Source organism: Maylandia zebra, linkage group LG22 (assembly GCF_041146795.1).
Source record: "Maylandia zebra isolate NMK-2024a linkage group LG22, Mzebra_GT3a, whole genome shotgun sequence".
NCBI classification, from domain to species: domain Eukaryota; kingdom Metazoa; phylum Chordata; class Actinopteri; order Cichliformes; family Cichlidae; genus Maylandia; species Maylandia zebra.
In genome coordinates, this window is record NC_135187.1 from 24,978,444 (window position 1) to 25,000,903 (window position 22,460).

The following is a 22,460-nucleotide window of genomic DNA, read 5'->3' on the forward strand; positions in this document are numbered from 1 at the left end:
TAAAATTATTTCCCTTCATCTACACACATTTAGGAATTACTTAGCTAGTTTCAATTATTACCAGTCATTCGTGCACATATATTGTATTATAAAAAATATATAAAGTAAATCTCTTTGAAACTTATGGAATTAATCTTTTGTTTTCTTTTTTTTACATGGCACTTTATCAAACTTTTGTCTGCTACAGAGTTACAAGTAATATAGTAGTAGTAATATAGCATATAGGAGAGAGGGAATTAGGACAGGAGGCCTAATAGATAGCCTCTGTCCTATCACCTCATCCATGGGGGCAAACCAGGGCCAAGTTGCAATCCCAATCACTCCCTCTCCTGACCCTGGATACTTGCAATCCTAAAGGCAGAGGAAATAAAAAAAAATACAGTAGGCAAATAAAAACAACACAAAAACTCTTAGTAATTGCACATTTATTAACTTGTGTTCTTAAGAATAATCTTCGTGATAACACACATACATACTTTGTATATTTTTTTAAGCTATCTCATTTCTTTCCGGCCTACAAGGGGGTCACTTTCTCCTGCAGGGCCACCTTCTCCAGAATTGTCCTGATCACATAACAAATAAGAGAAGAGAGTGAACCATGGCAACTTATTTTAATCCCTAAACATAGTTGTGGGCTCTTACAGTCAGAGCCGCTGCCTTGTAACACTTATCCGTAAGGCTAGAATGGAAGCGGTCTGCCTTGGAGGGGAGAGACGTCTTTGGGTGAAGATGGCTCGCTACAGCTCCACTTGTGGCATCTGGTGGAGGCCGATAAACTCCATCCCCTCAATCCAACAGCAGGGAGCTCCCTGCGATGCGGTGTTTCTCGCTGTAAGGTTTTGCTTTCCACGTCACTGCTATCTCATTGAGTAGCTCCGGGAAAACAGGCAAAATCTTACGAGATTTTACAACCTCGATTTGTACAGCGGGCCATGGGATGTTGAGCCTAGAAGCTGTGCGCTTGCACATGACCTGCATGTCGAGATCCAAGAGAGACTTCCTCCTCGTAGTCATACACCAGGAGCTCTGAGTCAGCCGACTCCTCATCTCCATCCTCGTTATCTTCTCCTCCCCAGGTGACTCCAGCATGGGGGAAAAGCTCACATTCTCCGATGGGCTGAGGGTCTGCTCCTGCCCAGCCTGGGCCTGGGGTTGCAGCCAAATCATCAGGCATCTCAATTTCTCCTTGCGCCGCAGCAGCCTCAAAAAACAGAAGGGTCGCCACCCAACAGGTTAGCCTGTCAGAGTAGTTTGCGTGAGAAAGCCACGCAGTGGATACAGTCTTGTGTGGATGTCAAGGCAGCCTGAGTGCCTTTGTCCATGTTACTTTATTTCCATACATTGGTATGTCCATAAGTTTGTCCAGCAGCTTTGGTTTCCCTGATACTTTTTAACTTCAAACTACTGTAACAGAGTTTCCTTTTGAGTGGGCGAAGAAAGTGCAGCCTGGAATCCACATTTTTTTTTCTATTTAGGCTATATAATCATCACTGTGCACAGTGGTGGGGCAGTCAATGCAAGTAACTAAAAAGTATTTTAAAGGTAAATGCCTGAAATCAGAGACCAGGTCCTCGCTCTTTCTCATAAATCAGACACTCTGTATTGTAATGTGCTTATTTGCATCCATTTTTGCATCACATGTCGGCATCAGACCTATGCAGATCGGTCTGGTTATCCACCTACATTTTCTGCTGAATATATTTGCTATCATTATGTATCATCAACCAACTTTTTGCATCATTTCTCTCTTTGCTGTGCTGCTATCTTTCTGCATCACGGTTTCCCTTCCATTTCCCTTCCATTTCTCTGACATTGTCTCTCTGTCACTTCTCGTTTTTCCTCAAAATACCCTGGGGCAGTTTTCTTCATGCCCAACATGCAAACTAAAACCGTCAGGTGAGAGAATGTAACTTTTTCTAAGCGACGCTCCGCCTATCTCCCTCTGGTTCCTTGTGTTTACCAGCAAGGCCACACCTCAAAGCCAGCCCCCTCTAAAGGTCTAGATGTAACCAAGTCAGTGAGCATTGAGGCAACAGCAGCTGATACATCACATTCATACATTTATGGTGCTCCCTGTGTCCAGGGTAAGGTGCTTTATATGTCTATATTTGCGCAAATTAATGGATCAAGGAAACAGGTGTTTCGTAGCCCATTTGCTGAGTTCTGTTTTAAATTCAGACTAATACAAGAAAGGATGAGGACAAAAATATAGTAGTAGGAAAGCAGTGGCCTGGCGAAATAAAAAGGGCACAAGTCTCACTCATTCGGTTCTTGTTGTATCATGTGCCAAGAGAACCACGTTATAATAAAATCAATTGGAAAAGAGAAATTAAAAAAGAATATTAACAGAAAAATGGATTAAATAAATGTTTTCAACCGCTTTCTAAAGGAGTCCACAGAGTGAGCGAAACAGAGTTAGAGAGGTAAAGTGGCAACTTGCTCAACCTGTAGAGCAAGTTGTATTCAAACATCTGTGGCAGTGCCAGAATAGTCTGAATTATATTGGTTCATGTGTCACACTGCAGCCATAGTGTAATCTTTGTTATGTTTATGGATGTTAATTTATCCTAGTCTCTTTAAGACATTTAATTAAGATAGGGACAACCTGAGAAAGCTGTCTGCATTGTCACGATGAAGTGAAAGAGAAACATATGCAAAAAGATAGATAGATAAGAGAGAGGGCAACATTGCATCTAAAGCAAACGGAAAAACAAGTTGTGGTCACCTCCCTTTAGGCAAGATATGCTCTTCTCTCTGAGGTTTTGTTTATTCACTGAGAATCACTGCAGTCTGTGTTTGTATTTTGTATGAACAAAAATCACATGCCTTTTACATTTGTGAATAGCAATGAATAGCAACTGCACGATGGTAGTAGGCTGTGTGTTTATAAATCCTTTAAGCATCTGTAGCTGTTTTTTTAAGATGATGCCAGAAGATTTCCTTTAAGAATCATAGACAGACAGAGACAGAGATTAAAAAAGAAAAGCAAAAGAATAATGAGCAATAACCATGACATATTTGACATAACAGCTGACATATTTGCAGTCGCAATGGCTTAATTCGTGAGACTTCATATTTAACTCATCAGTAATTAAGAATAGCTTACATGTTTGTAATTGTTAGTTTTGGGGAACATTACTAGAAAAAAACTGCAGTGGCTTCGTAGTTGCTGTTGTAGAAATACTCCAAGAAACGCACTCATACACAGTTTGGCACACACATGACAAACATCAGCCACTAAATGTACAGGATGAGTGCTGTGAGTTGACAAGATAAAAAAATTAAAATACTGAAATCTTTAAAGGCACACTCCATGTCAAGTTTTTTGTTTGCTATGACTTCTGAGCCATTATGTCAGCTTGAACTCACTACTAAGCTTAATACATCTATTATATTCATCCCAAAACATCTTTGAAATATGTATCTAACTAGATATAACCAGATACACTGGATGGCATTGCATTGGCCTCCAGAGACCCTGTCTCAGAGTGAAACTGAAAGTTCATGCTGGACTACTGCAAATCGTTATTATCAGGATGTTCAAAGAATTCCATGAAGAGTCATCAGTTGATTCAAAATGCTACAACAAGAACACTGACAGGGACTAAATGATAGCATATTTCTCTAACTTCGGCTTCTATTCATTGGCTCCCTGTTAAATCCAGAATTAAATTTAAGATCCTTCTCTTCACATACTAGGTCTTGAAAAATCAGGCCACGTCTTATCTGAAAGATCTCATACTACCATATCACCTCAATAGAATAGAGAAGTTCACTCTCAGACTGCAGGCTTACTTCTGGTTCCTTGGGTATTTAAAAGTAAAATGGGAAGTAGAGCCTTTAGCTATCAGGGCTCTTCTTCCCCTCTTCTGTGGAACCAGCTCCAAAACTCACAGACACTGCTGAAGAACTTCCCATGATGCTCTGAATTTTACTTCTTCACTCATCTACTTCACTCACCATGTGTTTATACACCTCTCTGCATTTAATCATTAGTTATTATTAATCACTGGCTCCCTTCCACATTGAGCATTTTATTTCTGGAGGGTTCGTCCTCCCCACTGTCGCCTAAGCAGTTGTTCAAATAGGTCATATGATTGTAGGGGTTTCCTCTGTATTATTGTAGGGTCTTTACCTTACTGTGCACCTGTTGTTGTTATTTAGCACTAAATGAATAAAACAGAATTGTGTGTGTGTGTGTGTGTGTGTGTGTGTGTGTGTGTGTCATGCATATGATCTCATTGTATATAGCTAAACACTACAGTCTCAGTCAGTACTTGAAGTTAATATTTTCTTTCTATCTTTATTTAGGACATTAACTTAAATTAGAGGCTTTTATTATATTTAACTTTTTGGACCAGGACTTTACAAACCACTGACTGGCATCATACTGCTTCAAGTATTTTAACTACAAAGATTCTTCTAACATATTTTCTTGTTTCATTGCTCAGGTTTGGATCAGGAACTTCATTCCACCTGATCTCTTCAGGAGGTCAAACATACTCCTCAAATTTCTGTCCCCTTGTCCCCCTCCAAGACAGCAGTCATGAATTGGAATTGGCTGGAGGACCTCATCAGTGGGGTCAACAATTACTCCACAGTGTTTGGTCGGGTCTGGCTCTCAGTGGTCTTCATCTTCCGGGTGATGGTGTTTGTGGTGGCGGCTCAGCGAGTGTGGGGTGAAGAGAGCAAAGATTTTGAATGCAACACTAAACAGCCAGGCTGCACCAACGTGTGCTACGACCACTTCTTCCCCATCTCCCACATCCGCCTGTGGGCCCTGCAGCTCATCTTCGTCACATGCCCGTCGCTGATGGTTGTTGCCCATGTCAAATATCGAGAGATGAAGGACTTAAAGTACACCACCACCCATGAGGGTAAACACGTGTATGCCCGCCCTGGGAAGAAACGTGGAGGGCTGTGGTGGACATACCTGGTAAGAATGAAGGGTGCTAATGTTTAATTCCACTGTTATTGTGTATGCCACACATGGAAGGAGATTTGCAATTATAATGTATGAGCAACAAGCTCCACCAAACTGATGTGAAGTTGTGTGACTTTGCAAGAGTGGTCTACGATAATGCAAATTTTGGTATCTATCAATATCAAGTATTGCAAAGACATTCAGATATTTTTCACAGTGTATGTCTGATGTATTTTTTTATTTCTAAATATATATATACTGAACTTAGAGGATAGAAACAAAGTACAGATCATATCACCCTAGTATCGATCTGATACTGAAAGAAACTCTATTTTAAGTGGTTCTATGCTTTCAAGGCTTCCTTTAAACAGCCATATAATATATCCCTACAGTGGAATGTGGGACTATTATGTCTGTAACATGGTGTCTTTTTTCTTGTCTTTAATTTCACTTTCATTTGCTGTTTAGAAACGTCTCTACCAAGTGTTCACTTTTGTTTTGACTGATTTTGGTAAATATCAGGAATTTTCATTATATAGTTTATAGAAGGTTGAAGAATCCTCATTTATGTTCCAATTTTTTCATAGGGTCATTTATTTATTTATTTTTTTAAACTAATTAATCGTCATAACAAGAGCTTAGACAAATGGTTGGGATAAGTTACAGCAATTAGTGAACATTTAAAATTAATTCTGTCAAACACAGTCATTAGCAATCCATGAGATTTTTCCTACTTTAACACTCATTTGTCTTCTTATAGGTGAGCCTGATCTTAAAGGCAAGCTTTGATGCTGGTTTCCTCTACATCCTTTACCACATCTACGAAGGGTTCGACTTACCACGTTTGTTAAAGTGTTCAATGGATCCTTGCCCGAACATAGTGGACTGTTACGTATCCCGCCCCACAGAGAAGAAGATCTTCACTCTCTTCATGGTGGTGTCCTCTGCTGTCTGTATCTTGATGTGCATCTGTGAGATGTTTTACTTCATCTGCAAGAAAGTCAAGAAACAAATCAAGAGGAAAATAGATGCAGACAGGCAGGCGTCCGCAGAGACACACGAGCTGAAGCCACTGTCAGCAGCTTTTCCAAGGCACAAGTCTAGATCATCTTTGAGAGTGGATCCAACAGTGTCTAACCACACTCTAGAAACTGTGACTAGAGGTTACTTAAAAAAGTTATGGCAACAAAGTGACACTTGAAATAATTAAGTAGATTTTAATTTCAAAAGATTTATGTAAAATGTAGAGAAAATGTTAATTAAATTCAAATAGAAAACAAAAGTAGATATTAATAGAATTAAACTGTAAATATGTGTTGGATTTAGGGTCAAAATCTCAAACTGAAGGTTGAAATTGCCCAACTTTACCAAAAAAAATAATTGATATGAAATAAGTCTCTGAGAAAAATTACTTTGAATTTACTAACTATCTGGCAAAGGTTTAGTAAAAACTTCCTAAAATATCCATTACAAAGAAATGAAATCTTCTTGTTTTTTCAGTAAAACTCAAATTGGATTCAATAATTATCCAAATAAACCTTAAAAATAATGACTGAATAATAAGAGAAAATGAAATGAATTTTACTTATTTTCTGAGTAAAATGAATCGATTTCACAAAGAAAACATCAAAACAGTAATTTGTTTTATTGTGGAAAATAAAACACAGTAATTTATAATATAACATTTTTCTGCTCGTATACACTGAATTCTCATCAACAATCTCCTGATCTCCTAAATACATTCCTCTGCTGTAAATTTGTTTTAGTGTCATAAACAGTTTATCACACAGCTTTGTGTACAGAGCAACAGCAACATAAACTGCATGAATGTAAACCAGTTTTGTAAAAAAGAAATTAATCTTTAGACTGTAATATCAACATGAACCTGAAATTTGAATATCCTTTACCGTTTCCTTTATCTCTGTTACTTATTTATGATTGACTAACAAAAACTTTAGTTAGTCAATCTTTTGTTAAATTGAATCACTCAATATAACTGTAGAACAAAGGTTTTTCACTCATGTACATGGAATATCAATAATGTAAATCAACCTTTTATCCCAATTTGGATGTTTAACCTGAGAAAATCTAAGACACATGTAAGAGGAAGTAACATTTCTACAGCTACAGGACTGCACTTCTGTTAAATTTTAAAGTTGTTTTAAACTAATATTTTATTGTAACATACACTATAAACAAAGAAAAGCTTCACTAGTGATTCCTCCAATTTGCTGCCTTTCAAACAGAATATTCCTAAGAAACTTGTAGGTAATAAAAAACAAACATTAAAATGAAGACCACAAATACAGCCTGACACATTGCAGGTCATTTGGGTAAGATATGAATAAGATGAAATTAACTTGAAAACTGAAAAGATAGCTGCATCTAACAAAGACAAAGGTTTTCAGTGAGCTTACTTCCCTTTCATTCTTTCAGAGTCCTCGTTTAAGCCAATAACTTGTTCTTGAGGCTGTTCACTTTTGGTGAGAGCTTAGCACAATCCAGTTCAAGGAAAAGTTTCTGGAATACTTCCAAGGTGTATTTTAGCTCTTTGGGATAGGCAAGATCGACTGCATATGTCAATCCAACCAGCATTGCGCATGCTCTTGGAAAATTGCCCAGAGCAGGCATAACTCTCACACCCTCCAGCACAATGCCAATGTCATCCTCCTCAGATCCAACAGCCTTGATTTTGTAGATTTTCATCCTCTGTTCAGAAAGATCTTGTGACACACCATCCTCATCAGCATCCTGAAACAACAAACACATGGGTTTCTGACTGTAGTTGCACACATGAAATATTTCCTGGACACATCCTGTAGCTGAATGACAAATAAAACATGATAATGCCTCAAATTATTTGAAACTTGACAAACACATATGAATAACAAAAACAGAATAATGTTTCTACTTCAACACTTACACTGTACTCTTTGATCAGTTGATCAATGGACTCCCCAAGGTACACCATCAAGCACCGAATAACCAGATTTCTGGTTATGTTATTGCTAGGATTGCTTGGTGACTGAAAATGAGCAAGAATTCCAAAAATTACCATCAGATAAGTGACCATTTATTAAGACAAAACTGTGAGAATTGGCAGTATTAAAAAAAAAAGTTAAATATCAAATTATCATCACATGGAGCATTATGTGCGATAATTAGCTGATGTTAATGCACATGCCTGGGTGCTGACAGTCAACACAAAGGTATTGTCAACATGCTTGTAAGCTTCAATCTTTAAATGTGTCGTTTTAGTAAATTACATTAATTTAGTCATTTAGTTTTTTATCTAATTTAGTTTATGTTTGTCAGAAAGGGTTTTTCCTTCTTGGGACAAAACAAAAACCCAGCAATACCTGTACTTGTGTTTTTTTGTTTGTTTTTTGTTTGTTTTTTTACTAAGAATAGACATGTATTTAAAATACAATTAAAACATGAAACCCATAATTGTGTTGTTAATTATATCAGTGACGTCCTGGCGTCCTCTTGCACTGACAAAAACATGCAAACAAATTAGTGGAGCTGTGCACCATGCAAATGAAATTTGACAAAAAAATTCTTTAAATAAAATTCCAAGCTGAAATGTCTGTGGAAAATACCTTGGCTATGATAGCCTGCAACTTCAATCCCATGGCTCCCCCCTTGGAATGGAAAAGGGCCAACAGTTTGGGAGTGTACTCATCCAGCATGGACATGAATTTGGGTTCAAGGTGTACCAGGGTGATCCTGTAGAACTCATCCTGCAGCTGAACGACAAAAAAAACCATGATGCAGCCTCAAATTATTTGAAGTTTGAAAGATTACATTAAAAAAAACCAAAAGCCTACCCAAAATGAATTTGGAACTCACATGAGATGCCTCAAACAATGCTGGCCATCTGGCTTTGATGTCTTCAATGCTGGGGGACAGGTTGACAATTTCATGTCGTCTATGTGCAAATGTTTTAGCCATTTTTTCTTTTATCACTTTGTTGTTGTCTCTTTTCTTGACTTCAGTAAGCAACTGAATTCTCTCTTCTTCTTGACTGTCCTCATCTTCACCTGCTGGATATGGCGGAAGGTAATTTACCTCTGCTTTCCGAGGCTTTTTCACTTTATTTGCAGACTTCTGGTCACCTGGACTCTTGTGTTTCATGGCATTGCATGTCAACTCAGGAACACCAAACCCTCTAAGTTTTGTACGATAATTGGCCATCTTGTATTTGATGCTTTGTTGCCAACCATAATAACCTGAGAAAGAGCCAGGTTCCTTGAGACAAGGGTATTTTGTCACAAGTGCCTCAGCAACATAACTAACCTGTGCACTTGAAGGATAGGCCGTAAATGTAAATATAGTTTCAGCCAACTTCTCAAGAATATCAGTCTTTACTTTGGAGGTGGGCAGAAGATTTCCATTCTTTTTATACTCCTCAGTGGCTCTTTCCAGGTACATCTCAGTTTCATATGCAAACTGTGGAATGGGAAACTGTTTTGGCCAGGGCTCACAACGTTCTGTGGTCTTCTGCCTTTTGAGAATAATGGTGTCCTGAGAAGAAGTAGTTGCAGCAGAGTCTGCATTGGATACAACTGACTCAGCATATGAGGAGTCATAGTCAGACAGTTGGCCAGAGGGGCCGCCAAAACTGTCAGCAACCGGAGTCAAGCTTATCATGACCGGGGTGATGCCAACAACCTTCACAGTGTCTTTGTCTTTTATCTGGTCAGCTCTGTGAAGAGTGAAGTAGTCCTGGAATTCTGGGTCAAAATACTGAAGACTGAAGTCATTTGAAATCCCAAAAGTATCCTTCACAACACTCTGCAGCTCCTCCAATGTTGGTGGGATCCCTGATGGAAGAACCAACTTCTCGATTTGGTCATCAATAATTACACGAAGCTTTGCCTCCATCTTGTTCAACCTAGAATAAAATGTAAATGGGCAGAGTTAAATTTCCCTTCAATTAAATAAAATTAGTTATTACTTTTCATTTATACAATAGTTGAGATATAAAACTATAAAACAAAAAGCACACTTCAACACACCAAATGTTGCAAATAACAAATACTTGGGAGATGTACATGTTATCAAGTTTTTGTTGTTGTCGTTTTGTTTTTTTTACCTATTATTCACAGCAGATGTAACGTTTCAGGGTTACCAAGCGTTTTCTTCCCACATTGTAAGAAGCCAAGGGCCACATGTCACCAAGTTTCTGCTGCTCCAAAAGACTGATCTTGCCAGTGTCCTCCAGTTGAAAAGATCTCAGATGCTCTACATACCATGCAGCAAGTAACTTCACAATGAAATATACACAATTGTCCAAAACGACTATCTGTATTATCTCAGCAAAGTCTGGTAGTCCACATGTTGAACCATTAGACAGGATCATCCCAGCAGTGTATCTTGTTCCACTGTAGGTGACAGTGGTGGCAAGCTGCACACAAGTCAGAGATGGTGATCTTGCTCTTAAATCTGCCTGTATGTCTGGATGCAGCACATCTACAGGCATTCTGGATATTTTTGTGACAAGCAGGGCAGGTTTCACCTCTTTTGATTGCATGTGGTATGCCATCATCATTTGATGCCTTGTAGAAAGGGTCAGCAACACATTTTTGAAATTGTTAGTGTGTCTCACAACTTGCTTGAAAAATCTGTGTTTCGCCTCAAAGCGCATTGTCCATACTCCAACCAATGGCCCATATTTTTCTATTACAGCAGGGTAGTGCTCCAAAAAATGATGTTTTGGTGTGAGCCTTTGATCAGGAAAAACTTCCAAATATCTGACACGATGTTCAGATGTTTTAAATTCAAGGTAGGCAATACTTTGTGTTGTGTGAACAGGGGCAACCACTAACTCAACAATGTCCTTCAAAGTCAGAAGAAGTTGCCAAACAGGATCATCTTCAGGTACACGTAAACCAACAAGGAGAGGCAACAAACGTATTAGGGCCCAGTTTTCATGAGCATTTCCTCCTACAGTTTTGCGACCAGCAAAATTTGAAGGGATTGCTTGTGGACTGTTCAATTTGTCTGAGCCCTTATATGGAAAACATGTGATTATATTATTCAGTTCAGTCAAACTGAAGTAGTGCTTCTTCAAAAAAACTTGAAAACACAATGCTAACTCTCTTGGCACTATTCCCTCAAAAAGGTCATGAAGGACATCTGGTGGGTATCCAGACACAAAGTGAAAATTATTAAGTTGATCAGTTAATGGACATGACCGCTTTAAGCCAAAATGAGGCACTAAATTTGGATTTTCTTTGACAGCTTGTACGTGTAAATCATAGTCATCCTTTTTTCGAAGTGGGAAGACCCCAGACCGTACTTCATATGTCTGGTACTCTGAAGAATGTCCAAGGCAAAATCTACAAACATATGGCCCGTTAAAACTTTCAACAAGTCCACTAATTGCATGAGCACCAAGGTTATCAGCTACAACACAGTGTAGGGCGCCTTTAATATTTCTCCCTAAACATGAAATAAAAACCCCCTCCTGTTCAAGAGTGACAAGATCTTTCAAAAGTGGATCCAATACCAATCCAATCCAATATTCAAACTGTTTCACATCAACAGATTTGCAAAGTAAAGCTAGTTGTATTGATGTTAAGGCAGACTGTAATCTCAATGGCAAATTGGCCAAAACCTAATAAACTGCAGTTATTTTATGTTTTTTTCGAGAGGTTCCTAATGGGTTACACACCTCAAATTCATCAACATAAATTATTATAGAGAGTCTTGTTTCTTCTACAGCATAAAAGTCATTGTCCTTAAAACACGTACCATCAAAAATGGACTCAAAATGCCCAGTGCTACTTGAGCACCTCGAAAAGGCTTCCACTGCAATATCTTTGTTCTTCAGTACTTCTTGCAAAGTCTTTAGAACTGGTACATATTGAAAGCTCTTTTTTTGTTCAGCATCAAGAATATATTCAATAGGATCCACAAACTGGAAATGCTCCTTAAAATACTTATTTCTCTTAAAAGCTGAACCAAGTGGCCCGCCTGCTCCAAGAGCTCTGCTAATGGGATGAGAGCTGCACAACTGTTCAGCCAAGTCCTTTATGATAGTGTGGTCAACTGTGCATTTGTTAGATTTCAGTGCTGAATCAATTATATTTTTAACCGCCTCCACAGATGCTGAAGAAGAAATATAGAAGAGATCTTCAACCAAAGCATTAATGCACCTCACTGAAACATTGTAAGTGCTTTCTAACTTGAGTAGAAGTAAGCCAAGTCCTTGAAGAACAGTACAAGATGCACTTTCTGGATCAACATCACTAGAGCATTCATCACTGTTGAGTTCAGGGACATCAGAATGGTCAGTGTTCTGACTAGGATGACTTTCCAAGACTTCTTTCTTAAAATCAGTTAAGGAACAACATGTATGTCTCCTGCCTTTGTGCTTTAGAAATGTATTGTATATGTTTGTGCGAAAGTCACATCCATTAAAAACGCAAAATACAGTTTCGTGTCTCTTCAAGTGATTTCCTATATGCTGAAAATAGTCCTTCTGAGTAGAGCAAAAAGCAGTGCAAGCCAAACACTTAAATGCAGTGATCACTCCAGGCCTTGGACTCTCTTCAGTGGTATGGTATCTGGACAAATGTGTGCGAAGGGCTCCTTGTGTTTTAAATGTGCAAGGACAACTGCCATACAGACATGGCTGGTGCTGTCCACGACCAAATGTTGCGTGTTGCAATCTGTAATGACGTAGAAGATTCCCCTTTGTAGTAGAAAAAGATTTGCATATCTTACACTGCCATCCCATTTGCCAGGTCCTAAAGTGATGGAAAAATATATATCTAAGAATCTAAATAGTTTTTCATGACAAATGTAAGAGCATGGGTATCTATACACATTTGATGTTGAGATTATAGAGAAGAAGAAAAAAATCCTACAAATAATAAGCAATTATTTTCTACTTATTGTTTTTACAAAAACAAATAAGTTAGATTAAGTGGGGTCAACTTGGTAATTTCATGCCGCTTCAATTTCAAAACCATTAGTTTAATTTAATATAACATGTTATCACAACTTACTTTATAATGCACAGTCTACATGCTGATCAGGTGAATTTAAGTTGAGGGATCTTCCATTACCTGAAAGGAAAGCAACATTATCATTAATCTCAGCCAAACCGATTTACTCACGAACAAATAAAACACTGAAAAAAACCAAACAATGACATTTTTAGGTTGTCTAAGTGACTTATACATTACGTTTAAACTGAGTAGCGAAACCCCGCGGTGATCTGAAAATGATGTGCCGGGAGTTGTGCCGTTCTCAGCGGCTTCAGTGACCCTCGAGCTCCCGGCTTGCTCGAGCTGGTGGGTAGCAGATGCTCCGAAAACGTCGAAGCACTTTTGCAAACATGCGATATCTTGATAAACCGAGCAGATATTTGATGTTTACACAGCTACTTTCTCGCCTGAAAATATGTTAAAAGTTTATTTTGTGACCCAGAAAGATTACTAAGAGTAATTTTAAAACTTAGTAGCGGCCGCCATTATTGGAAACTGGAGTTCGAAAAACTGACTGTGGCTGACAAAATCACTCACAACTGACCGCAAAACCTTTTCATGAACTTTTAAACGTGGATGAAAGACGTTAAAACTCATCGGAATATACCGTTGATATTTTTTAATACGGTAAAACATGTGGTTAGTTAAAGCTGTTCAGTAACACAGTCATGAAGGCTTGGAAAGTGACCTTGTGCTAGCAGTCCACTAACTGCCATTTATGTAAAAATACGATACTATCATTACAGTGATGATTATTAATAAAATTTCGTATCATACTGTTTAAAACCTTTACTCAAAACCGATATACGTTATTGTTTAAACCATGTCTTATATTTGAACAAATTAAGAAGTCTTACCTCTGACAAAATGGAGATGTCCACTCATGAAGCGCGTGTGTCCTGCACGTGGCACAAAGGATTATGGGCGGAAGTGTACAATGATTAAAATGAAAATGCTTTCATCAGTTAAATCTATTAGATTTCTTAAATTTTTTTAGTACTCAAACATTTTTTTTAAATCTACTCAACAAACCATTGCTGAATTTACCCCAAACAAAACTGTGTAAATTTAAATAACTGAACATCTCAAAATTGTTGAATTTTGCTTAGATTTGATTAAAACTACTCATACACGTTTTTACTGAGTAATAATTACTATTACTCTCCTATTAGATTCTAATTAACCCCAATCACAGTTTTTACAGTGCAGAACCTGAATAACATCAAGACAGAGGAGACACCAACTATGAAATAAGAATCATCTTGCTCGGGCTACTCTGAAAAACTAAATGAATAACTCTAGGTGCTACTGGAAGCAAATGCATCCTTCCGACGGCTTGCAGAACTGTTACTCAACGACAAAGAAATACCCAGTGATTTGTAAATAAAACTTTGTTATATGATATTCTGCATGGAAATCGACAGCAAAATTGCAGATGAAAAGGAAGCTATTTTTGAGTAATGATGCTTTATATGTGTATGATGTGTGTGTCTGTATTCATGTTTTTATGTAACCTTTTATGGTTACTGCCTGTCAGTTAGGAAAAGCACATGCTGTAAGTAAACCCTTTATTCACCAAAGCATTACACACTGAGTCACTCACAAGTACTTTACAGTAGAGATACCCATATGATCCCGCCATATTTGTTCTGGCGTCATCCGTTTTTTCACGCTACCGTCCAATCAGAAGCAGAGGACACGGGTGCGGTTTTGATAGATAGGACAATGCACCAATGGTGAGCGGAAACCGGACGTCGTCATTTTTGCCCTTACGGACGCTGTCAAAAAGTAACGGCTTTCAACTACGGACAAGTATTGAATTCCCACATTTTATATTTTGTTTTTGTCTTCATAATAACATAGTAATGTTGTTTATTGAGTTTCTCTTTTATTGACCAATGTGACGTAACTAACAGCACCACAACTAGTTTCGGTTATTCATTTGTCTGCTGTGGTTAGCTAAGTGTTACACTGTAAACTGTTGCTATTCTTTAGCAACATTTCGGTTGGAAATAGCGAGTTAGTCAGTGTTTATTATTTTAATGTGGTCTTGCGGCTCAGGAATCAGAGGTGGGACCAAGTCGCTGTTTTGCAAGTCTCAAGTAAGTCTCAAGTCTTTATCCTCAAGTCACAAGTCAAGTCTCAAGTAATGTCAGGCAAGTCAGAGTCGAGTCTCAAGTCACTGGTGTAAAAGTCCGAGTAAAGTCACAAGTCTGAAATTTTGAATTTCAAGTCCTTTCGAGTCTTAAAAAAAAAACGAAAAAAGAATGTTGCAGTTATGCTAAACTGTAAATATTAGACCATGTAATTTTAAAATCTGTGTTTTTCTCAACACATGACGAAATAGTGAACTTAGAAAATATACACAAATTGTGAAATTGCACCTCTATAAAATGCAGCTCAATTAAACTTAGTTCCAAGAATAATTTTCACCGACAGTTCTGAGATAAGCTGAATGTTATTATTGGATGCGCTTGTAGGGCCGGCTTTAAAATCGCATGACAAAAATATCATACACATTTAAAAAAACCTGTATCACCAACGGAGCATGGACAAGATTTGCTAGTTAGATGAAGTCAGCTATCTCATCATAGCAAAAGAGAAGCACCACCTACCGTTCTTTATGCAACTTCAACTGTCGGAGAAAGTTGAAGTTGTTCCATCTCTGTCTGTGATTCTCTTCTTGCATGTTTTGCATATTGCATTTCAGTTTTTTGTTGACTACTTCATAGTTTATGTACCTGAAAAAAATAACTCCTTGCAGCATTTTTGAGCGTTTTTTTTTTTATTTTAATCTGGTTAATTTGATTGGCAGTGCTACAGCTCACGCACACATAGTACGGAGTGTGGTTTGAATAAATGAATCAATGAATTGAATTAATGGTGCACACTTTCTATATAATATGTATGTTAAATTTTATATTTGGGGTGAAATATCAATTCTTTTCAAGTAAACCGGTTCAAGTCCAATTCAAGTCTCAGGTCATTGGTGTAAAAGTCCAAGTCAAGTCACAATCTTAGAACATTTTTTCAAATCAAGTCTAAAGTCATTAAATTAATGACTCGAGTCCAAGTCATGTGACTCGAGTCCACACCTCTGTCAGGAATACGTAAATAGTATAGTTCACCTCGTTTGAAGTGATAGCAGTCATAGTGAGTTTCATCTGAAAGTAGAGGCAACTCATCACTGTTGCTAAAACACATAATTACAGCGTAAGTAAATTTTAACCTTAATTACCTACCATATAAAAGAAGTTGAGCTGTTTTATGTCAACAAACGAGGCAACACATTGTGTTGATCAACACATTGGAATACAATCTGGCTTATTTTGATTGAATTGTGGCATTGTGAAGCTGCTGTACGTCCAGTTTTTACTTAATTCATGAATCTTTTTTCTTGTATTAATTGATTACATCATCAAAAGGCTGGAATAAGCCATTAAACAGCCGGGTGAGGCAGAGAGTTGGGGGGGGGGGATCCCACATGTTTGTGAACTCTCAGCTGTGTATCGTCTTTTGTTCTGTGGAAGGTATTTAAACCCAGGGCTGTGCCAGGCTTGGGAGAGGCTCTGCTGGTCATTTGCCCTGTGATGGCTGTTCTCACCAAGCTTGGTTTTGTTCTGTTCTTTATTAAAGGATGGTGGCTACCGCTCGCCATTTAGGATTTATTAAATGAAAACTTCCACAAGAGCTGGCAAAATCTTAATTTGCATACTTGAATTAAGATTAATTAAGATTAATTAACAAATTTCACACAATTTGTGTCTGGGCCAACACCTAAAGACCACACTCTAGACTTTGTCTTGGGTTATGGACTGAATGTATCAATGACTGAAACTTGTGTTTTATCTATTTTAGACCATTTAGGAATTGTATTTGATATTTTAATTCCTAAATCTCCAGCAAAACTGGGAAATTTGGGCACATTACCCCATTACTGAAATCTCTTCACTGGTTGCCTTGTGAAGTTTGAGCAGGTTATAAGGTCTTGTTGCTCATCTACAAGGCTTTAAATGGTTTGGCACCTTTGTATCTCTCTGACCTTTGGCACCTCTGTTCCATCCCAAGCTCTCTGATCTCAGGATACTGGCCTTCTAAAAGTTCCTAAAGCCAGAAAATAGACTATTTGGGAGCATGCTTTTTCTTTTCGTGCCCCATTTTGTGGAAGAACCTCGCTCAAGATATTAGGTAGGCAGTATGCTCTGTGAAGGTTTTTAAAGTCAAATTAAAGACTCACTTGTTTACTCTATCTTATGTGTCTTAATTCTATGCCTATCAGTTTTTAAATGTTATCAGTTTTTAAGTTGTATTGTTTTTTCTGCACTACTTTTATTTATGTATTTGTCTTTTTATCTTCAAAAAACTGTTCAGCACTTTGTTTGAAAGTGCTTTATAAATAAAGTTGTTATTATTATTACTATTATTAAGAGCCCAGTTGAGGGACTTTTGGGGAAGGAATGTTGTTCCTATTCCAATGTTTTATTTCATGCATTCCCTAATGGGGCTTTGGCACTCAATTAGTAGCTTTGTCATTTTGAAAATATGCTTTCACATTCTCAGCCAATTACGCATAATCTTTCAGTGCAGGGACATTAAGACTTTTCCATGCATCTATTGCTAGATGGTATGCAGACTATCCAAGCTGTGAGGATGTAAACTAACATTTCAGGATATACATATAAATGGTGCTTTCCAGCAGTGTTTATCCAGTGATTTGCTCATTTGGTTCAACTGTCCCATTTCTACAAGACTTTTTGCACTTTCTTGTGAGGAGTTAGGAAACAGGTTTCTCTTTAGCCTAAAATGTGTTCTGCCAGGTGTTCAGGAAGAAAAACATGAAGTGATATATTCATCTACTGTCTCAGTGAGATACATTTTCATTCTTGATACTCTTCTGGGTGTTCACCTGAATAATAAACTAGACTGGAGCCACAACACTGATGAACTTTACAGGAAGGGTCAGAGCAGACTCGACCTGCTGAGGCGGCTGAGGTCATTTGGAGTCCAGGGAGCGCTTTTAAAGACCTATGACTCTGTGGTGGCATCCGTCATTTTTTACAGTGTGGTATGTTGGAGCAGCAGTTTATCGGCAGCTGAGAGGAAGAGGTTGGATAAACTCATCAGGAAGGTCAGCTCTGTTCTGGGATGCACCCTGGACCCAGTGCAGGTGGTGGGGGACAGAAGGACTCTGGCCAAAATAACATCTCTGATGGACAGAGTCTCCCACCCCATGCATGTAAATGTTGCTTAACTGCAGAGCTCCTTCAGTGACAGACTGCTGCATCCTCGATGCATGAAGGAGCGTTTCCGCAGGTCCTTCCTCCCTGCAGCTGTCAGACTATACAATCAAAACCGCTCCCAACAAACATAGATGTTTACATCTGTGCTGTAACTGCAATAATTTAATCAACCGATTTGCACTACAACCTGGTTTGCCTCTTATCTGTAGTTATTTTTATTTAATTTAATAACTGTACAGTACTCTGTTTATAGTAAACATTGTCCATATGTAAATATGTAAGAAAAATTGTGTATGTTTCTGTTCTGTGTCCTGTGTACTGTTTGTTTGTATATGTGTCTTTCTGGCTACTGTTACAACCAAATTTCCCCTTGTGGGACAATTACAGGATTATTCTATTCTATTCTAAAACACCTGCATTTTTAGCAAAACCTCTCTGAAATTGATGTTCACCCTGCTAAAATTTAATCTCCCTCTCCTAAACATTGAGAGTTTAGAAAACAGTTCTTTATGCATCTCTAATCAGACAAAACTGTTTTTAGAGGTTTTTTCATAGTGTTTAAATGAGCATAAAATGTCCTCTTTACTTTTTACCAGGACGTCAGCAAGACAGAAAATGACTCTTTATGCTTTCCTTCTTCTTCTTTTTATACAGTAATAGCTCGTCATAGTTTCCTTGGTGACAAGTAACATGGTAACCTTGTATATTAGAATGAGTACTTGGTATTATGAGTAGTTGTGCATGGGCAGCATTAACATGCTCGTGTGCCATTAAAGGAGAAAACTGTCTTCAAATGTAAGGGAATTAGCTAAAATGGCACGTTTCAGACAGTGGAGGAAGTGAGGGATGCACAATTGACCAGTGTAAGAGAGAAAGGATCAAGGAAAGCTACTTTATTGGAGTCCACAAATACAGAATATAGAACTATAAATAAGCACACCAGACCCGCACTGAAATTGGATGCCTGAAACTATCTAAATTTAAGTATTTACAGTTAATGCTTATTTTGTAAAACAAAATTCATTTAGGCCAAGAATGTATTAGTCAAATGTCTTATGTAAAGAAATGGTGTATTTCCTCATACTGCATGGGTAGTTTATTTAATCCAAATCCAGGACCAGTTTTCCTAAAGGGTTTTGTAAACGACAACCCACCGAGCACCCACCAAGAGTCCCAAGTGTCCAAGTTCAACGTTTTGCGGGAAGCATTTCTTTCTGGATTTTCAGAATTGCGTGTAATCACAGTGCAGAGTTAAACAGGCAAACTCTGATTGGCTGAGCACCCGCAACGTTGAACTGGGCGGCTCAGCAGAAAACCCAGCAGGGAAGAACTGCAAGTGACCACAGAGCTTTAATTGCAGTTTGACCAAAATGTGCACTTGTATTTTAAATGTTAAAATCTATAAGTCGGTACAATTACATCCCATAATAGCTTGTTTTTATGCGGTAATATCACTACTGACAACCACTTCTGTGGCCTCTTAACCTAGCAAAACCTAGCAACCACATCATCTACAGCCGTGCCGGCTGTAGATGATGTGGTTGCTAGGTTTTAATAAGAGAGATAAGAGTCTCTGTTCTCTGTCTACTTAACATTTCTTGCCTCTCTCTCATCCCCCACACCCCCACCCCTTCCTCTTGTTTAACTAAAAAAAGAAAGGAAAAAGTTTAATAAAATGGTGGAGCATCAGCATTCTCTAGGTTTACTTTATGTCCACACACTGGTATGTCCATAGGTTTGTCCAACAGCTTTGGTTTCCCTGGTGCTTTTTAACTTCAAAATACTGTAACAGAGTTTCTCTTTGAGTGGATGAAGAAAGTGCAGCCTGGACATTTGTTTTCTATTTACACTGTGCAATCATCACTGTGCACAGCAGTAGGGCAGTAAATGCAATTAAGTGGGATTTAAAGGTTAAACGCCTAAAAACAGAGACTGGGTCCTTGCGCTGTCGCAGATCAGACGCTCTGTATTATAATGTGCTGATTTGCATCCATTCTACATCACATGCAACATCATGTGGATCGGTCTGGTTATCCACCATCATTATAACTTTTCGCATTATTTCTTATTTTAGGGCTGCCACGATTAGTCAACTAGTAACAATTACTTCGACGACTAATTTAATCGTCGATGCCTTGTTTGAAGCTTTGTAAGGTCCTGAAAGACGCAGGAATAAGTAGTAGGATTTACAGTGGGATGCAAAAGTTTGGGCAGCCGTGTCAATAGTCATTATTTTCCTGTTTAAATCGTTGGTTGTTACAATAAAAAAAATGTCAGTTAAATATATCATATAGGAGACACACACAGTGATATTTGAGAAAGGAAATGAAGTTTATTGGATTTGCCGAAAGTGTGCAATAATTGTTTAAACAAAATCAAGAAGGTGCATAAAGTTGGGCATTGTTGTCATTTTATTGATTTCAAAACCTTTAGAACTAATTATTGGAACTCAAATTGGCTTGGTAAGCTCAGTGACCCCTGCCCCTACATACACAGGTGAATCCAATAATGAGAAAGAGTATTTAAGGGGGTCAGCAACATGGGGGTTTCAAAACAACTCTCAAATGACCTGAAGACAAAGATTGTTCACCATCATGGTTTAGGGGAAGGATACAGAAAGCTGTCTCAAAGAAAATGGAAGACCACTGGTTCAGTTCAAGTTAAGGCTCGAAGTGGCAGACCAAGAAAAATCTCGGATAGACAGAAGCAACGAATTGTGAGAACAGGCAGAGTTAACCCACAGACCAGCACCAAAGACCTACAACATCATCTTGCAGCAGATGGAGTCACTGTGCATCGTTCAACCATTCGGTGCACTTTACACAAGGAGATGCTGCATGCGAGAATGATTCAGAGGAAGCCTTTTCTCCGCCCACAGCACAAACAGAGTCGCTTGAGATACGCTAAAGCACATTTGGACAAGCCAGCTTCATTCTGGAATAAGGTGCTGTGGACTGATAAAACTAAAATTGAGTTATTTGGGCATAACAAGGGGCGTTATGCATGGAGGAAAAAGAACACAGCATTCCAAGAAAAACACCTGCTACCTACAGTAAAATATGGTGCTGGTTCCATCATGCTGTGGGGCTGTGTGGCCAGTGCAGGGACTGGGAATCTCGTCAAAGTTGAGGGACACATGGATTCCACTCAGTATCAGCAGATTCTGGAGACCAATGTCCAGGAATCAGTGACAAAGCTGAAGCTGCACCAGGGCTGGATCTTTCAACAAGACAATGACCCCAAACACTGCTGTCGCGGTTCGAATTTTGAGGAAGAGACATACGACTGAAAGTCCGTAGTGGGTCAACACAAATGATTTTATTAAAACACATATATGTGGTGAAGATAGGCTCTGCAAAACATCAGGCTCCATCTCCCACCTGACAATAGGTGGGTGTGATATTTATACTATGATGACCAGTAACTCCAGCGAGTACATATTCTAAAAAGGAACTGCTACTTCCTCTGTTCCTCCAGATGCTTCCTGTTATTCTACTTGTCTAGACTTAAACAACACTTGCAATTAGTTTACCCAGACAGGCTATGTGTCTGTGTCATTAATCTAAGTGCATGACCCCCCTCTACGTCATCTGTTACCAGGCAAACTCCAGTGCAGCCTGCTGAATGCACACAGGCAATATGTAGTAAATTATACTGTAAACATGTAGGCAACCTTTCAATAGCTGAACTTTGCTCCATTGATCGGCCAGACATCGCGCTGCCCGTAGCTTCAAACCATTAATTAACTTGACCGAGCTTCAACCCTTTAATTATGTAATATGTGTATAACATGATTACAGTTGCACCTGCAATGAAAGATTATGTGCTTATGCTAACACCTGAAATACAGACTTTAATATAACATCACCAGTTTCAATAAATGTGTCAATGAAATGACAACAATGATAAATCATAAATGATGCAACAGTAATAATAAGGATCATGAATAGTAACATAGATTATGAATGTAAAATAATATTTCATCTCGACACTGCTCAAATTCCACTAAGGCATTCATGCAGAGGAACAAGTACAACGTTCTGGAACGGCCATCTCAGTCCCCAGACCTGAATATTATTGAAAATCTGTGGTGTGAGTTAAAGAGAGCTGTCCATGCTCGGAAGCCATCAAACCTGAATGAACTAGAGAGGTTTTGTAAAGAGGAATGGTCCAAAATACCTTCAACCACAATCCAGACTCCCACCACCCCGTGGTCTTTTGCTACTCAGTTTAAATATGATATATAAGTCACTTAGATAACTTAAAAATGTTATTGTTTGGCTTTTTCAGTGTTTT

General features: G+C 38.4%; 2 protein-coding genes across 5 annotated transcripts; one reads left to right on the forward strand and one right to left on the reverse strand.

Moving 5' to 3' along the window:
- The first annotated feature begins 2,027 nt into the window (after positions 1-2,027).
- LOC101480762 (gap junction beta-3 protein) lies at positions 2,028-8,374 on the forward strand. Of its 2 annotated transcripts, XM_076879354.1 has the most exons (4): positions 2,028-2,084; positions 4,452-4,936; positions 5,393-5,435; positions 5,685-5,816. In XM_076879354.1, exons 2-4 carry the CDS (start codon positions 4,547-4,549, stop codon positions 5,711-5,713), a joined length of 462 nt encoding a protein of 153 aa, XP_076735469.1. In that variant the 5' UTR covers positions 2,028-2,084; positions 4,452-4,546; the 3' UTR covers positions 5,714-5,816. The 2 variants fall into 2 exon arrangements, with proteins under 2 accessions (XP_076735469.1, XP_004547858.3); XM_004547801.5 differs by lacking the exon at positions 5,393-5,435 and having other exon boundaries at positions 5,685-8,374.
- Positions 7,370-13,564, reverse strand: LOC106674710 (uncharacterized). 3 transcript variants are annotated; one of them, XM_014407751.4, is made up of 6 exons: positions 13,123-13,564; positions 12,943-13,002; positions 8,777-9,821; positions 8,527-8,673; positions 7,848-7,949; positions 7,370-7,675 (listed from the first exon to the last, which is right to left on the reverse strand). In XM_014407751.4, the coding sequence occupies exons 3-6, from the start codon at positions 9,809-9,811 to the stop codon at positions 7,370-7,372; spliced, it is 1,590 nt and encodes a 529-aa protein (XP_014263237.3). In that variant the 5' UTR covers positions 9,812-9,821; positions 12,943-13,002; positions 13,123-13,564. The 3 variants fall into 3 exon arrangements, with proteins under 3 accessions (XP_014263237.3, XP_076735466.1, XP_076735467.1); XM_076879351.1 differs by lacking the exons at positions 12,943-13,002; positions 13,123-13,564 and adding an exon at positions 10,023-10,605; XM_076879352.1 differs by lacking the exons at positions 12,943-13,002; positions 13,123-13,564 and having other exon boundaries at positions 8,777-10,605.
- Positions 13,565-22,460: the final 8,896 nt, after the last annotated feature.

Coding starts and splice junctions, on each gene's coding strand:
- LOC106674710 (XM_014407751.4), bottom strand. CDS start 9,811: ATGGAGGCAAAGCTTCGTGTAATTATTGATGACCAAATCGAGAAGTTG. Junction 7,950..8,526: donor TGCAGGCTATCATAGCCAAG/GTATTTTCCACA, acceptor GCTCATTTTCAG/TCACCAAGCAATCCTAGCAA. Junction 7,676..7,847: donor AACTGATCAAAGAGTACAGT/GTAAGTGTTGAA, acceptor TTGTTGTTTCAG/GATGCTGATGAGGATGGTGT.
- LOC101480762 (XM_004547801.5), top strand. CDS start 4,547: ATGAATTGGAATTGGCTGGAGGACCTCATCAGTGGGGTCAACAATTAC. Junction 4,937..5,684: donor GGCTGTGGTGGACATACCTG/GTAAGAATGAAG, acceptor GTCTTCTTATAG/GTGAGCCTGATCTTAAAGGC.